At 39.0% G+C, this 18,002-nt stretch overlaps 1 protein-coding gene across 1 annotated transcript in view; it reads left to right on the top strand.

Annotated features, from left to right (window-relative positions):
* NFKB1 (nuclear factor kappa B subunit 1) overlaps nucleotides 1-18,002 on the top strand; it is a 60,523-nt gene that overhangs the window by 12,743 nt on the left and 29,778 nt on the right. The window contains 4 exon segments of the mRNA XM_055700225.1: nucleotides 540-589; nucleotides 1,735-1,819; nucleotides 9,658-9,698; nucleotides 12,248-12,346. Of these exon segments, the coding sequence (XP_055556200.1) occupies nucleotides 540-589; nucleotides 1,735-1,819; nucleotides 9,658-9,698; nucleotides 12,248-12,346 (275 nt within the window).

The following is an 18,002-nucleotide window of genomic DNA, read 5'->3' as shown; positions in this document are numbered from 1 at the left end:
TCTGGAAATAAAGGTGTCCTCCAAAAGTAGTCAATATTTGACTCCTGGTTTTACTTAAAGAAAAAACATTGCATGTTCTTTCTCTGGCATCTTTATCTTGCATTTAGTAATACTTCACAAGAAAACCATCAGGGTTCATTCATGAATGCTCAGAAGTCTTTTTACTGTGTAAAAATGCAGAGTCCTGCTTTTGCTAAACAATGATAATTATTTTGCCTAAACTCTTAATGGCAGAATAGTCAGAGCAAAGAAAGAAACAAATTAATTCCTGATTTCAATACATTTTGACTTCAGAACTTGGACTGTAATTTTTAGCTGCTTGGGAGCAGGCAATGGAAAATCCTAGCTTGTAGCCTGTGGTGTCATTAGCCTGCCCCTTGCAAATACTGAGGAATCTTAAGAGTATTTTAGACATTATTAACATTATGAGTCAAATAGGAAGGGTCAGGGATGGGGCTTTTAACGCTAATGCTTTTCAAGTTTCTCTATAGCTGTACATTTTAAAAAATGAGAGTTCTAATAATGTTTTTGTGTTTCAGGACTTAAAATGGCAGAAGATTCCTATATTATGGGAGTGTCTGATCCCCAAGTAAGTAGATGTGTGTATTTTCCAAGCCCTGTATTCTTTCCTAGGTCTCTGTTTTGGCTTCCTCTTATATTGTCCTTCATTTCCTAGGCTTATCAATGTGGAGATATAAAAACATCGTAGGTATTGACAGAAATCAGATTCGGGGAAATCTAGGTGTGTTTTTTTTCCCTGTAAGGTGTTTTTTATGCGACCAGCCTTGGCACTGGTGAAATGGCTGAAATGAAAAGTAAAGCTAAGCCTGCTGAAAGAAGCAGTTGAAAAAATACTCATTTTTATTCCCCGTCTGCCTGTGATGCTTGCTCTTAAATTTCTTTTGTGGTGGACATCGGACTTTATCTGAAAATAATGCCCCTTATGCCCTAGAAAGCCCCTTTGTATCATCTTTTTGTGAAATTTGAATTGACATTGATGACTACAGTGCTCCTTCACTCACACAGATCAGTGGGCCTGGCTCTTCAGAAACTCTTCCTGATCTCATTAGGTCATTTCATGATTTATTTGAATTGTGAGAATGGTGTTTAAGTGAAAAGTCTGAGTGAAAAACAGATCATTCCTACTTACCTTAATTTCCAAAAAGAAACTACTTTCTCCTTTATGCTTGCTGCACTTTGGAAGATGATAGATTTATACCTGGCAACAATTACAGTGAGTTAAGACATATCAGTATTTAAAAAAAAAGAAAACAAAACCCAAACTGTAACTTGGCTATACTGTTTTCTTGTATTAGAGCTTGCATGAATATTTACATAAGGGATGTAGTCTGGTGGGGTTTAATCACATATGTGGAGATGAAAACTCACAGGTTCTCAGCAAGGCTTTGGGCAAGACATCTAGGATCAGATTTTCAGAATTTACCATATAAGCTCTTTTGAATATATAGTAGTTATTAGTGCATGTAAGCAAATTCCATATTTAGAAACACTGCAGTCTTGTGATACAGGTGAAAGAAACTTGGTCAGTACTGTCAGCTTTGTTTGCACTGCTGTTGCCAGCAGAAATAAAATAGATACAAAATGGTTATGTACTGCACCCGGGGTGTTTGCAGTCTCAGTATCTGTAGAGAACTTTGAAATCCTTTGCTGATGGATGCTTTATGAAAGTATGTATATATGTAGTAATGAAGAATAAATTTTCTTTCAATACAGATGTTTGCAATGGATCAGTTAGTGGGAATGAATGCATTATTTAGTAATACAAATTACATCACTTCAGACTTGCCACTACGAACAGGTAGGAACTGTTGCTATTTGATTGTGCTGTTGTCCTGCTTTTTCTTCGAGTTTCTTTTTTTGTGAAGTTCTTTTCATAGGCTTTTTTGTTTACATCATAATACTAGATCCTGAGGTTGTCAGCTAGACTTTGTATTACACCCTTATGCATCTCTTTCTTGCCCTCATGAAACTTTCAACAGTGAGGCAGATCTGATTTTCTTTTGACCTGTATAGAAACTGAAAGTTTCAATTAGTTAAATGAGAGTGACCAAAGAGCTTTAAGTGACCTGTTTTTATGAATTATTTTTTTTTTCTAAATTTGCATCTTCGGTGATCTACATGTTTGTATTGCCAGTTTGCAGAGTGCAACATGTATTTAATTTTTCTTTTGAATGGTGTTTCATTTGTTGTAGTAATTCTTAAGGTGCTTTTTTTTCCACTAATAAAATGCAGAGTATATTCAGCTTCCTGTATCATTCGAATCTGTTTTTCCTTCTTGGTGACTTCTCTGTTTCCTGTAAAGTAGCAGTCTGGTATTAAAAGTACCCAACAATTTCCTGAATAATAACACTAGTTTGAAAGTTCAGAGTCAAGTTTTGCGACCAACTGCTGAAAGTAAGCAAGTAATACTCTGCAAAGGTCTGATACACGGTTCTTACAGTACAGTTCCTGAACATCGATATCAAATAGAAGTGTGTTATATCTCAGCCAGTATTAGCTGCTTGATCCTTGGTCTGGTTTTGCTTACTGAATTTCTTCATAAGTATTACTTCATGCTTCAATTTAGAAAACTCTGGTTTTCCTGCTTAGTTTATTAGAATAGCTGATATGAAAGGAGGAAGCAAATAAAAATCTGTTTAAGCGTATGAGGTTTTTCTCGGTATATATTTCCAATATAGCTATTAATGTATTTTAACATGACAACTTTCTGTTCTTGATCTCTTTGTTGCATCAGGATGTAGCTGGTGTCTTCTGTATTGCGGATTGATTTCTTTTGTTGAAAATGCAGATCATTTTGTTTGCAGTATTTGGTACGCTTGATAGCAGTGGAGGTGTGAAAGGTAAAATGAAATAAACAGTTAACTTTTTACTTCTTAGGTAAAACTCCACCCTAAAGTAATAATAAATGCTGATTTAAAAATAAAAATTAAGGCATGCTTACTGTTCAGTGTTTCATGCTTTAAAACATTAATTCAGTTTTCTTGACTGAATAGTAGTGAAGAGGAAGGATCAAGAAACACATGATACAGAAATTCTGTTTCAAGCTAAAATATTTTGATGAGCAAAGCTCTTGACAAATATGGACAAGTATCCAACAAATTAATGTTGCAATCATTTGTTTGCAGTGTGTTTTTATTAAGGCAGATAAAATCGTTCAGTGAGATTCATGTGTGTAGGATTAAAGGGCTTGTGCATTGTATACCAAGGGTTTTTTTCACTCTTGTCCCAGAGTTTCTATGGAACAAATAAGATTATTGGATATTTTTTCCTCATTTCACCCATTTCCTCGTACACCTTTTAAGCTTGCTCTCTACTCCTCATGCCAGACTCATTCCATACAAGTTATTCTGATATATAGAACTGATATTCAGATAGCTATGTCCTGTCTAAACTAGAAAAACAGCTGTTTTTAAAACCATGTGGGGGAGTCAAGAATTCACTGAGTTCTGCAGTCACAGAAGACTCTTCCTGGGCTAAGTCTAGCTTTATTCTTAATTTGCAAAGTTGCTTAGAAAAGGCCTTTTTTTTTTTTTTTTTTTTTTTATTTTATTAGTGGCACCGCTCTTGTCTCCTACTGCACTGTAGGTGGCAAGTTCCCTGTGTACAAAATGGGATTTAATAAAGGATCATGGATTTTAGGTTATCACAAACAAAAAGTTAAATCACAAGTTTTAGAAAATGTTGATCATTTCGATGGCATCAGATGATGCCACAGTGATTTTGCTTCTTGAGTAGTATCGCTATAATGCTTACTTCCTCCCTTGCTTGAAACTGTTGTGTTGTTACTACAGACTGTCTTCAGTTATAAGGTACTATGATAATTTATATATTACGCTTCAATTGCTTCCAAGCAGGAACTAATTCTTTCTTTCCACACAGCAGGGCCAGTTAAAAATTCATGTGGGGTTTTCCAAAAGTACTTCCAGCTGAGATATGGAGAGGGTAAAATAAGTGTTCTAAGAAACAATTTTTCTCTAGGACAGTTGGATGATTTAAACAGAAAGAACTGAAGACATTAGTTCTTCCTCATGGTTTGGTGTGTACCTACATCTTTCCATCTGTGCATTCATGAATGCACAATGTCAGTCTTACTACATTGGCAGGCAGGTTTAATCAGTAACTGTGGATTGCCATATCATGCCAGCATAGCTGAATCAACAAATAGCTGGGGAATCTGGGGACTTTCTGATGATAGATTTCTGCTGAAAGGTTAATATTTACAGTAATAGTAGCAAACCTTTGAGATGTCAGGACAAGGATTTTCTCCATGAGTTTGAGAGTGCTCAAGTGTCTTTGCTCACTTTGTTTTCTATCTCATGAGCATCAGTTTTAAGTAAAAAATTAGGCTTGGTTATTTTGGCTCTAAAGGTGTAGTACGTAGTTACGTGGTTCAAGTTCTACTTTTACATCTAAATCTAGAAAGATAAGTAATCTCTGTGTGCTTTTGGTGACAAAAGGATGGATCTGTAACAACTGCCATAGCAGTGCAAACTGCAGGGCTGAACTGTGTGTTTGAAATATCACCAGCAGCAAAGGCAGTATGTCATGAAGTCAGCTTCGTCTTTGGTTTGTGGGGAAGTATCCTCCCTTTGAGAGCTGGGTACTAATCCTCAATGGCATCAGGGAGCATTACCCGTGGCACATACGTAGGCAGTGTACAAGCAGATAGGCATCAGTGTGATGTCCACTATGTAGTGAAGGGAGAAAGTAACGACTTGAACTGGAGCAGCAATGGACATCGCTCCAAGCAAAGCCTTGTAGAATTTTGGGTATTTCTTACTTCCTCCTGATAATACCAGGCCATCTACAACCATGTAATCACGTAGCAACCTGTGTGCTAGTTACAGGTGGGTTTGGGAACTGGTTGTTTTGGGTTTTAGCGGCCCTAGCCTGACTAGCTGTTGGCATTAAGGTGTTGTGGTTTTAAGCCTGTGAAGTTGAAGCAGGGCTATCAGCAGCTGGGCAGTATTGCCTGGAGGCTGCTAAAATTACAGGTTTCTGATAGTTCTTTAACCTCCTCTGCCCAACCCTCTGTGGTGCTGGCTGTTGAGAAATTAGAAGGGCATAGAGGGAAAAAGAAAGCACTTACAAAAACTTTATTTCATGTTTTTTCAGAGGGAGATGATTTAGAGATTGAAGGGAGCCTGACCATCACCAAAGGTTAGATGAGCGTTCATTTTCCTCTGTCCCATAGCAGTGGCCCTAATATTCAGAAGAATGAGCAGACTTACATACTGCTTCCAGCGTTTTTTCTAAATCTTCTGTTCCTGTGTTTTGAAGAGTAAACTGAGGGGAGAGAGAGGTTAAGCAAAGCCCTTGTGCTGCTTGCTTTGAAACATCATGCTTTGATCACTGCAGAGCTGAGATGCAGCAGTGTTCCTGTGCAGGTGAATCCCTGAGGGAGATGACATACAAATGCTGCAGCAGGCCTTCAGGAAGGATAAGACACTGGGTCTAAAATCTGAGCTTTCAGCAGCAAAGTCCAGCTGCCAGGATGGGCAAAAGAGCGTTGGTGTTGGATTTAACAATCAGAACCTAGAGGCTATGGGTGTTTTTATCCACGTCCACAGAGCAAAACAGCACAGTTACACAGGTGAGATGCCTGTTCTGGGGGGTCCCACTAGCAGAGAGGAGGCCATGGAGGGCACTTGGCCATAGCTGGTTGCAGGTTAAATTGAATGGCTTCAGGTACGACGTAAGCTGTTAGATAAAGGAGCCCACTGGTCCTGAAGTGGTGCCAGGCTTGCAGGGATATCCCAGCAGCTCCACAGACCGCTTTTTTCTTGACTTTGCTATGATGGGAAGAAGGAACCACAGGGGAGCCTAAGATGGGTGCTCCTTTGGGAAGTGTGTGTGCAGGGTGAGGCCTGTCAAGGGGAAGAAAGAATGTAAGTGGTGCAAGAGTCAAGATGCAGGAGGGCCTCTGACTCAGGCAGGAAGGAAAATGAAGAAACACAGCAGTTGAAGAAGACGTGGGGAAGTGGGACTGTGAGTCAGCCTGGAGGGGTGGCAGTGGGATGCAGGTTGGTCTGTGGTAACTGAGGCTAGAAGACAGAAAAGGAAGCACTGAAGCATACTCAGGATGTGGCAGTCTGCACCAAACCCCCTCCAGGCTGGAGGACTGCATGATTTATTTGCAGTTCTTAGCCCTCCTGACTGCTGCAGTGCCAGGCAAACAGCGTGGAGTGCTCGTGCCAAAACTTGGCTCATGGCAACTGTGATAGTCATCCCTGTGTGGAGGCCAGCTCCATGACTGTATGCCACTCCAGCCTCTCTGTAGGGCAGAAGTAGAACTTAAGCTACGCATTAAGTAGTGTTCCTTCTTGTGGTTCCTTAACACTTAAAAGGGGGTTGCTTGTTAAACAAGAACTTGAAGCAAGCAGCTTTCCAGCCTAGAACGGAGGTGCAAAACATCATCGCAAATCTCTTCGTTATTAGTTCCTCTTGCAAGGTGTACATCTTCAGTTTCTTGCTGCCTGTCTGCTTATTAGCTTTGATTAGCAGAGATGCCTGCTAATAGAAATGAAATATTAAAAAAATCCCTGTGCAAAACACTGAACATTTTTCTTTTCCCCATGGGAAAGGATGAGAGAGAAAAGGAATCACTCATAGCCGGGCTGTCTGTCTACAGTATTTCTGGGAAGTAATCAGAGTTCAGTGAAGACAGCTGGGTGAGGCCTTTCACTAAGTAAAATCCTTTTTATAGTCACAATAATATGCCATTTATACTTGGAAGTTACCTTGCATATTGCTGTGGTTTTTTTAAATGGCATTTCAGATATAATGAAGTGCCTTCCGTTAGAGTGCCTTCGCTGTACTGTTGCTTGGATCTGGTCAGATGCTATACCAGAGTATTACTTGGTCACTGTGAAAAGAAAATGATTAGTCACAAAACCCAAAGTTTAAAATAAGACCTCACAAAATTTTGTTTTAAATATATTGGTATATAATTGATATAATCTGGATCAATGATAACAGACATCTAATTTGCCTTTGTACATTTACACTGCACCTTTTTTGCACATTCCTAGTATTAGTAAGAAAGATACTAAAACCCCCCCAAGGTATCTGTGTATTTGTATGCTTTTTACAAGGCTTTTTCCAAAGGGACATAAGAACCACAGTCCTAAGTTTTCAGTTTTCCTGAGTTTTCACAAGTGCCATGCAAGGTGAAACCATTTTAGTGGTACGAAGAATTACGTTTCAGCTTTCCAATATGCCAGTACAGTATATCCCTCTCTTACAAGTCTGAATTTCCTTATGCTGAGGAATGTTGGAACCTGGATCTGCTGCATCCTGGGGTACTGTTGCAGCCACTTAGCTGTTGGATAAAAAAGCATTTCTTTGTCTGGCTAATGTTTAAGAGAAAGCAGCAGTATTTTGTGCTGATAGTAACCCAGTGTATGTGCCTTGGAAATTAATTCCTAAGGGGAGAACAGCCAAAGAACAGTTACTTGGCAGATCCTGCCCTGGAGGCTTGGTTGAAAGTTGAACTACGCAGTTGTATTTCGGTGCATTATTTCTGCCAGTGCCCAGAAGATATAAGGCCTCTGGGTCATTAAAGTATAACATTTTAAATGCCTAAAGCATGGGGAGGATTAGAGGTCTGTGAACAGAGATCTTAAATTTAAGTGCAGAAAGAATGCTTAAACTCAACTCAGCTCATCTTGACTCCATGTTACAGACAAAACCTGAAAAATAAAACCACTCCAAAGCTAAGTGTGTCTCTATGTCTTTTAAAGTTTCTGAAGTCCAAACTGGTTTTCATGCTTTCTGATGTAAAATGTTGTGTATATGGTCTTGAGGCAATTGTTTTGCATGACTTCAAGATTTTAATTGTAGCACTTTACTTCTTCATAGGAGGAGTGTTGGTTTTGGAAAATAAATTATATGTGAAATTGTTGTGACTAGCATTTGCAATATGACTTTGACATGAAGCTAATTCAGTTGCTGAGTCAGCTAACTTCAACAGAAAAATACTAATTCCATCTATTAGTATATCTATCAAAACTTTAATGTTGAGAGAAGCCTGTTCAGTTAAGACCTGTGCTATTAAAGACATGAAGGTCTGTTCTATTAAAGTGAAGTTGTACTAAGGAGCTGAGAAGGATGCATGTAGTCATATTACAAACTATAAATTAATTAATCCTCTGCCATTTGTAATTATCAGTGAACATTAGGCCTGTTGGCAAACGAAAGCTGATACAAGTATGTAGTTCTCTGCTGAAGCCAAGTACTGCCTAGTTGAGTTAGCTGGATGGCAGCGTACCTGTGGATGATGCAGTTGTTCAGAGGCAGATCACACCTGGATGCTGGCAGGGCACAGTTTACTTCATATGTGGCAGACCTTGCAGGCATAGCTGTGGCTTGTGTGCTTTTGAGGTCTCACATGTCCCAGTGAGCTTGCTCGATTCCTTAGCATTAATACCTTCAATAAAGTGTAAGTGATGATATATAATTTCAACAGTAATATAGCTGGCAAAATATTGTGTAAGTGTACATAGTGAAGCTGTCATTTGGGATCTGCTTTGATAGCAACTGAATTTTTAGCATTGAAATCTGAATCTTCTTTGCTTAACAAGAGGCAGAGAAGAAGTCATACCTCTCAGAATCATCATTTTCAGTCTCAGGAGTGGCTTGCATTGTAAGAGGTATTTCATAGCCATCCACCTAGAGAGCTTTCCTTCTTGATGTAAAGAATCAAAATGATCAGAGTTGGAGCTAAGCTTTGATCAGGTGATGAATTTTTAACTCTGGTGGCACTGAGTTCTCATTGGATTTAGGGCCTCCTCAAAGGCTATTTAACTGATGAATTTTGAATTATGTTTGTGGTATGAAGTTAGCCACTGTCAGGGAGTGGTGCAAGACTGAAAGTCATTGGAGGAAGCCTTCTTTGAAAGACACAAACAGAATTTTAGTGAACATAGGATTCTATGTATTGACATCATGCTCAAAGATGGATCTCATTGTAGAGTCTGCATCTGTAGTCAAATAGAGTGTGTTCAGTGTTTGTAGAGGCACAGCAGAACAGTATATTTAAAAGTGTATCTGAAATTATTAAAAGAATGTAAATTATTTAGTCTACTCAATTCCAGGTTTGTTTTTTTCAAAGGAGTTCTGACTGTTAGGGCATGTTGAGACAGCTTAAATTCCTCCGATATTCCCATACCTCAGAGCCTCCCATTGCCTGTCTCTAGATTTTCAAAAGCACCTATTCAGTAGGAAACCCTAGGGCCAAGAGCTTGTGAGTATAGTCTTTAGAGCCCAAGGGGTTTAAATACAAAAGTTAACCTTAGCTCAGGAAGGCCAGGCTGCTTGTCAGTGGCAAGGAGAGGATCCTGTTCGTACTCACCCTTCTGAGTCTTAACTGAATGATCAGGTTGTTCATTTAGGCCCTCTGAGATAAAATTAACTTTTTTTAATTAATCCTTCCCTTCTTACTGCACTGGTCTTAGGGAATGTTGGAAATGAGAGACTGACAAGTGATGAAATTATTTGTTAAACTTTAAGTTCTAAGATGCTTAGGTGCTTTTCTTTTTTCTCAAGACATTCAAGGACATCAAATTTACCCCTGCAACTTCTGTCATAGTAATAAAAATGTAATTTCTATTATTGCTTTTCTTTCTTTTATGTTAGCAGATGGACCATACCTTCAAATCATAGAACAGCCAAAACAGGTAAGAAGAACAGTACCTTTTGAAAATCTTTAAGGTAGCTATGTCACTGTAATCAGCTTTGAATAAAATTATGACTTCAGGTGAGCACTGAAGAGGTTGAACTCTCATAACAAATGTGCCACTTAACCATGAGCAGTTTTTCCTCTCACTTTTGTAGTTAAATCATTTCCTGTTTTGTTCTGTTTTCATCTTCGTCTCTCTCTGGAAGTGTCATAAGACACAAAAAAACCCAAACACCTGAAGGTTTTAAAAAAATGTCTTGCTAAGTATAGACTCTTCATCTTATAAGTTACTTTTGCAGTACCCCAGTATTTTGAAACAAACAATTAGACCAAACATGGAAGATTTTTAGATTTTGTTTCATCTTTCTTGAAACATGAGTGGAAAAAATAAAAACATTTCATTCTGTTCCCAAGTTACTGGAATTTTCAACTTGTGTGTTGTCATAGTAAAATTCTGTTGTTCTTTGAGATTCCTTTTGTCACAGTTCACTGTTTTGAAACCCAAGAACAATAAAGATAAATACTTGAATGAAACTTTTTTGGTGACTGTGTAGCAAACACTCACTCACATTCCTCTGACAGTATGAAAGTCACCCCAATGCGCTGGTTAGTTTTCATGCACCTGATTTAGGAAGTAACTGCTGAGTGAAAATTGCCTTGAAATATGGCAGGATATTTTTCCTTTAGCTGGTTGCATCAGCAATTACAGGTATTCCTCTGGAAGCTATTGCAGCATGGAGACCCCTTTCCTGCCTCTCCCAATCAGTTGCTGAAAATCCTACCCTATGGACATGTTAAGTAGGCAGACAAACAGGGTGTCTCAAAGCTGTCCCATTTTCTTCTTGGTCTTCTGCAGAAGCATGCCACAATCCAGTCTTTCTAGTAGGAGATGATAGAGAACGCTGGTTTCAGCCACACACCAAAGACATTTTTCTGCCCGAGCATCCCTCCAGCAATAGGACACTTCATGATCATAGGTGAAACAGCAGTGTACCGTGAACTCTTGGAAGAATACACTGCCTCTTCCATGTCGTTTTATTTCATCCCAAATCAGGCTGTGTCTTTGCATGGTGGAGCCTACAGTGTTCAGTACCTAAGGGGAAACCGAAGGGAGCAAGCAGCTCCTTTAACAGAGTACCCATGTGGCAGGCTGGGCAATAGTTTATAGCGGGGTGCTGAGGGTGATCCATCAGCAGAGTGCTGTGCTTGTGATCATTTTTGGAGCAAAGAAACAGCTGGGGGGAGTAAGACTGTATGTATGAAAATGTAGCTAGGATAGCAAGGGCAATAGACTGGGGAAGGCCACACAGATGACTGCTGGATCTGTTGGATCGACAGCGTAGAGGTGAAGAGAGACTGGGTCATACCGTGTGTCGTGACTGCAGAGGTTGTTTTGTCTTTTGGCAGCTTGAGTTCAAGCTCACGATAGCTGGGCACTTTGCTTGCAATACGCTCAGTCACTCAGTTTGCCATAGGAAGGCAAATACACGCTTAAGGATGAATTATGTTGCCTGGCCAGTATCTGAATAGAAGTCAGATCTTCACATTTGCCTGGGAAACAAATTCTTAAAACTGAAAAGGCTTTAGTGAGATAAGTGTTGAAGCTAATGATTACAGAGCAATTTTTGAACCAGGTTGTTTACCATCAGCTAATACAGACTTTGAATTCAGAGTTGTCTACTGTTAGAAAGAAGCTGAACGATTCTTGATGAAGGATACACCACTATCTGGTGCTGTTTGGACAGACACTGGGAGCCCTGTATTAGATGGAGATTTTGCCAGAAATTGCAGGACTGGGGAGCAGATCTATCCTGAAAGTATTTGAAGTTGGGGGCTACATGAAATAATGTAGGTAAAGTTACCAAATACATTTAAGAGTTGCATCTTTTGTGCCTTATACATTACCCTTTAAAGGGAATGTTACTTCCTATAAATAAAAATGGAATAAATGGACAGCTGTACTGTGGAGTGGTTGCTAACATCCTTTAGTTCCCCAAAGTATATTCAGACATCTATTTATGTAGCTGAGATGAAAGCCCAGCCATTTAAAGTCCCCTGAAGCTTTTGGGCTGTTTCTGGACTCCACTCGGAGAAACAGCTTTCACATGCTCTTCCCAGAAGGAAGAAGCATTTTTCTGTTTCATCCCTGTTCTCTTTTCTTTATGATTCTTTGGACTTCCTTGATTATTATTGGCTTCAGTTCTTTCTACCTAGCAGCAATCATGAGAGTATCTGCTGTTGCATTCTCTATGTGTTCATTTAATCTTGTTTTGAGAGTATAAATAGACCTCTGCTTCAAAATATCTTCATTTACTCAAAGAAAAATTTCAGATTGCTGCTGTGTGTAAGAGTGAAAATACAACAGTTTCTCCAGGGCAACAGTTCAGCAGTGCTTTGTTAACCACTACTCAGAAGGCATTTGAGGGATGAACAGTTGTAACTTTTCTGTTTGTAGGCTGTTTGGGCAAGTCTTGTTTGTGCATGTGCTTTTTTTTTAAAGTTTTGTTTCTAAACAGCTTTCAAGTTTCTTTTCCTTTATCTCCACAGAGGGGGTTTCGTTTCCGATATGTATGTGAAGGGCCTTCACATGGTGGACTTCCTGGTGCTTCTAGTGAAAAGAACAAAAAATCCTACCCTCAGGTCAAAGTAAGTACATAAATCATTAGTTTTGCGAACCGAATGCAAGTGTCATATGTACGTGTATAGGACCTTGCTGCATATCAACATAAATTTGTATGGAATTATTCAAAACTGACTGCATTTCAATCCCAACTTTCAAAATGTAATTGATTTTGAAAAGGAAGTTGTTTTCAGATTTGTGGAGATATTTTGGCACCATGTTTATCTGTCAGCAGTCGAGCAGTAAGCTTTCCTGCACCCACCACCTCACTGCCCTTGTGCAGACTAACGGACCTCTGCCTTAAGGTGCAGTTTCAGCACAAAACAAGGCCTGAACTGCTTGGTTGCTCCACTTCTAGCATACTGCAAAGGATGAGTCTGGTCAGTTACTCCACTCTAAGATGCTATTTACCAAGGTTTCCTTCTTTTTCTGTTCATGTTACTCCTTATTCAGTATCTCTAGGATACTAATTTCTTAAGGACTTAATTCCTTTAAAGTCAACAGAAAACTTCTCATTTTAATGGGAGCAGCATTATGTTCAGGTATTCGCAGAGCCTTTTTCAGAGCTTTTTCCCCCTGGAAAAAGTTCAAAGATGTTAATCAAAGAAACGTTCTGTGCTAGCACAATATGATTTTAACAGTGGTGATTAATCATTCTAGGATTAGAGAAGAACTGTCTTTGCCTGTGGTTCTTGCAGCAAATTATTTTTCCATGGAAAAGATACACTGTGTTTTTTCAGTATTTTCTTAACTTAATGAAAGTCTTAGTCTCGGTATTGCATTACCTCTTTGAACTATTGCACTAGAGGTTGTCTCACAAGGAGCAGGGTTAATGTGTTTTAATTCTAGTGTTATCTCTTTACTTTCTCCTTTATGGGGAGAGGAGGGAAGGGAGGAGTGGCAAGCAGTCAGCCTCTGCCTTGGTGTGTGCCACTCCTCAGTGTGCATGAGGTTCTTCTGCAGTTCTTGAGAAAGGCTGGAATTTGGAACAGTTGCATCTCCATGATGAATCAGTATGAGCATGACTTAATGGAAAATAATCAGCATTGGCTGAGATAGCCTAGGGTGTTAGTCTTGTGAATGGAGAAGAAGCTGGGAAAGCTGTTTTCATATAGCCTTGCAAAACACCTATGAAAAATTACTAGCCCAGGCAAAGGATCTGCTTGCTTTTCCCTTTCCTGTTGTGATGGTAATGATGAACCAATGAATGACATTTCACCGATATGTTCAGATATAAAATAATTTACCTCAGTTAAGCCAGATCTTTGGATTCCAATCCAATCTGTGTCGATAATAATACAAATGATACTTTGTAGAGGTGTGATGGGTCGCACAATAGCACAACGAGGAGATATGCAAAGAGGAGCTAGTTATACAGGAGATGGAATTTCTCCGTGAATAAACTAGAAAGCAAAATGCTGTTTGGCTTTCCATCAAACCTTCTATTTTCATTGATCATTAGAATTTAATTGCATCTACAGCTTCCTCCCCAACACACACATGTGTCCCTTCCCCTCCCTCCCTCTCGTCCTACTGTGCGCATCTGTGTTTTTTCTAGTACAAATCCCCACATGGCAACACCTGCTGGGAGAGGCTGGCAAGGGAACACAAGTAAATTCCTCAAGGCCATTGCTTGTTAGTGCCTGTTCTTGATTCAAGTGGTGCCAGTAAAGACAGAAGTGTTTCACACCTTTTCCTGTAAGTCTCTTCTCTGTTTTGTCAAAGGGTGCTAACCTTGTCATAACTGAGGTGAGCACAATTGAAGATTGCTATTTTTTGTTGCATTGAGTTTTTTGTTTTGTTTTGGGGTTTTTGTTGGTTTTGTTTGTTTGTTTGTTTTTTTCTTGTGCCAAGGCTTTCACCATAAAACCTCCATTAGTTGATCGCAGTGCTGTGAAAGGACAGTAGTGTGAGTTTGGCTGTACTGTAAAAAGGAGGGTTTATGACATCTTTTAGCCTTGGCTATGATGTGGTCAGTCCAGCTCGACATTGGGATCTCCTTTCTGCTTGGCCATCTCTGCACAAAAAGCTGATGTAATTTACTGGTAGCTACCACGAGATGTCCTGAAAATAGGTATCTTCAGTGCACAAAAAAGCATTGCAGTCTCCCTATTCCCTTTTTATAGGATTATGGATTGAAGGCCAAAAGAAAACACATTTATCTGATATGACTTCTTGCATAATGTGGACTGTTCAACTTTTTTGTTGTCTGGTTTTTGGTTGGTTTTTTTTTACTGCACCCAGTTTGTAACTTGTAGCTGAGCTGGAACATACCAAGATATATCTTTCATGTAAAGGCTGGAGTGCTGAAGACTTTGCCATGTCTCTAAGCAAGATGTTTTGGTAGTTAATTAAATTAACCACGTCCTGTATAGTAATTTCCAGTCTTTGCGCTTAAGGCAAATCTGCACTGGCCAGCAAAGTGGAATTGATTTAAGACCTCCTATTTTAACAGCACAGTCACAACAAATGGAGTCTAGATAACAGTAGTAGTATTCTAGAATATTAAAAAATGGGTTGGTTTGTTAATGTTTATCATTTATGGAATTATATTCCTTTGTTTAACTCTGTTTTTGCTAACAGTAATCCTAATATCATGTACAAAATATCGTACGGTTTCAGAGGATGTTAAATAACTTTGCATGTGGTTACACAGGGCAGAGAAGTTGTAGATACTGAATATGTTTTAATGAAGTTACATTTCATGACAAGTTTCATGATTACAGTAGAAAGCTACCTAAAATTCTTCATTTGAATTTCATTTTCATCTGCTTAGTGTAAGTAACACAACACTGGAAAATGCTGATATCTAGAACAGTTGAAATCAAAGCTCCTGGGGTGCTTATTCATTGTTAGCATTTTGGCCAGGCGGGAAAACAGTCTATAGTATAAGAAGAAAGAATAAAACTGGATTGTCTAGTATTATCACCAACTTACTTAACTGTCTAAATTTTTTATTCATAATTCACTTGTTTATATGTATTTGAAAAACTGAGAAAACTACTTGTACAGAAAATTTACACTGGCCTTCTTACACGTTTACCACGTGTGACCTGATCTTGCATGCTGATGTTAGTGTAAGCATATTCATGTTTTACGCTGAAATACTTGATCCAGTTTTGGGTGTGAAAAGAATTTGCTGAAAATAGTGGTGTGAAAGAAATGTCCTGAATTTTCATCTCCTTGGGGGCAAGTCTACGTGGGTGGCCGTAAACTCAAGTTGCCTATTCTCCGTGAGCGGAATGTAAATCTGCTCCAGCCCAGAAACTGAGTAACCGATGGCTCAGAGGTGTGCCCAAGCTAATGAACACCACCTCTCTGCCAAAGAGCTTGGACCTTGTGCAGTTCAGCTTGCAAATCGAAGCTGCATGCCAGTTAGGCAGCCCTAAACCCAGGCACCTGAGCAGGATGATTGCCCATCCCGTCGTGTCCTGGGGCTGTCCTAAATTATACCTCAATTTGGAGATAAGCGGTCTTATTGAAATCAGTGATTTCAGTATATGCTTCAAGTTCAAGAGGGGAATTTATGGAAGATTGAAGTTATGTTGTTGATGAATCGTTTTGGTGAAGAAAGGAGCAGCATATTTGCTTTTTTCACCCATAGGAGTTAAATTGTAGAGTGATAGATTGCTGATCACAAGTTAAAAATTCATTTAACAGCTGAATTAAGGAATAAACATAAGCCAAGAATGAGCAGACTTTCTGTTATAAATCTTGACCCCTCTTAAAAACCTGTACTGAACCAAATTCAGCCAAAGATAAATCTGGTGAGATTTGTGCTTTTTTACCGTTATGGTTAATTTGGCTGAATATGGGGCACCAAGTCCCTTTAGTCAGGCTCCTAAAGGAGAGCACCAAACTCTATTTTTGGCATGGGAGTGACCTCATGTTCAGAGGATCAGATGATCTTCAACTCCCAATTGTTTAAATTACTTTACATTGCTTATTCTTAGACCTCTAAGTAAGTGTTCAGTCACCTAAATGATTTGTGCCAAATCTGAAATACTTTGTCTTAAACTAGCAACTGAAAAGAAAAATGATGCTGCTTTCTGAAAACATATTTATAAAAAGTGAGCAGTGCCTTATCTGTGGAACGCTTCTTGTACTTGCATATTGAGGACAGCACTAGTCACACACTGAAGGTTAGTCAGGATTGGGGCTGTAGTTGTTGCAACAAAGTGATTAGAAAGAGAAATGGGCGCTTCTGTAGCTGCTGGCTTTGACATGGTCTGTTCCATCATTTGCTTTCTGTCATTGACCAGTTGGGTTCACTTCTTGGTTGTAAGAGTAACTGGAAAAAACATCTTTGAAGTAGAATAATGTTCTTATAAAATTTTTGTAAAGTTCCAGAAACTATAAAAAATTGGCTGGGGTCTGGATTGCAGGAGGATGTGAAATAACTGAAAAAACTTTCAACTCCTGTTTTGAAATTTACTCGATTTCAAGTTCATAGGGTCCTTTTAATCTTTCAGACAAATCTTCCCTCAAACAGAAACAGCAGATAAATGTGAGCCTGCAGCATTTTAACTTTTATGAGATTAGATCAATTGAATGCTGCTTCAGTACAGGATGTAATGAAGTATTACAGCTATGCTCTTCCCAGGAACTCCTTATTTTCTTTTTCTCCCCTGTCTTCAATTTGAAGCTTATTAGCTATTTTTTTCAGATCACAGCTCTGATTTTGAACAGTACAGCACCCACATGCTATCTCCTTCTCATGTTCCTGTATGTTTTTGTATCAACACCATAATCCTTAGGTTTCTGTAGATATTCAGCATTGTAATATACCTTATGCCTTTTAATGCCTTTGACAGTGTTTTTTAAGCTCTTACATAAAAGGTGATAGTTATTTATGTATCTTAGTGCCAGAATAAATTTCAAGTTATTCTGAAATTCTGGCATCAATTATTCAAAGGCACTGAAAAATTATTTCAGACTTAATTTATGGTGCATAAGGCTATTTAACCACCGAGGCTATTTTGCTGGGCAACGAGATAAACTGGATGTCTCAAAATCAAGTAGGAAGGTCTGCCTATAAGAAATATAGGTAGGAAACACTTCAGGGACATTCTGTAGCCTTTGCAGCATAGGACATCAGACTGGATGACAAAAACAGTCCTTTCTTGCTTTATGACCTACATAAGGTATTATGTTTTAAGAACTCTTGTTTTTCCCCTGGGAGGGACTACAAAGATCATGCTGAGCTGTGTAACAAGGGGAGATTGCAATCTGGTTACTGCTGCAGTTGTGTGTTCTGCTTTCAGAGGCTGGAAAGTCCTTGACGTGCAGCAGTCCTACGTACAGTTTCACTGTGGTTTCTACAGCTGATGAAGGATTGTCTTGAAATTTTCTGATGCGATACTAGAACATGCATGTTACTCATAATGAATATGATGCTATAGATGTGCTGGGACCTTTATAGCAGGAAAGGCTTATTCAGTGCGGGATGAAATGAAAATAATTTTTTAAAAGCTCCCCTCTTGAAAAGTTAATTGTAGTAGTGGTGGTGACATGTAGCACCAAGCGCAATCATTTTTATTTTCAGATGACTTTTGAAAGCTACGTAGGGATCCCTGCATTTTGTCGCTGCTGGTAAATTGTGGAAATGGTGAAGCAGTGATTATTCTGCATCCCTTTGTTGTTTCAGTCGAGGAGGGATTACAATTTGGAAGCAAGGGGAAA

The sequence above is a fragment of the Falco cherrug genome, chromosome 1 (assembly GCF_023634085.1).
Source record: "Falco cherrug isolate bFalChe1 chromosome 1, bFalChe1.pri, whole genome shotgun sequence".
In the NCBI taxonomy this organism is placed as follows: domain Eukaryota; kingdom Metazoa; phylum Chordata; class Aves; order Falconiformes; family Falconidae; genus Falco; species Falco cherrug.
This window is presented reverse-complemented; position numbering and strand designations above follow the sequence as displayed.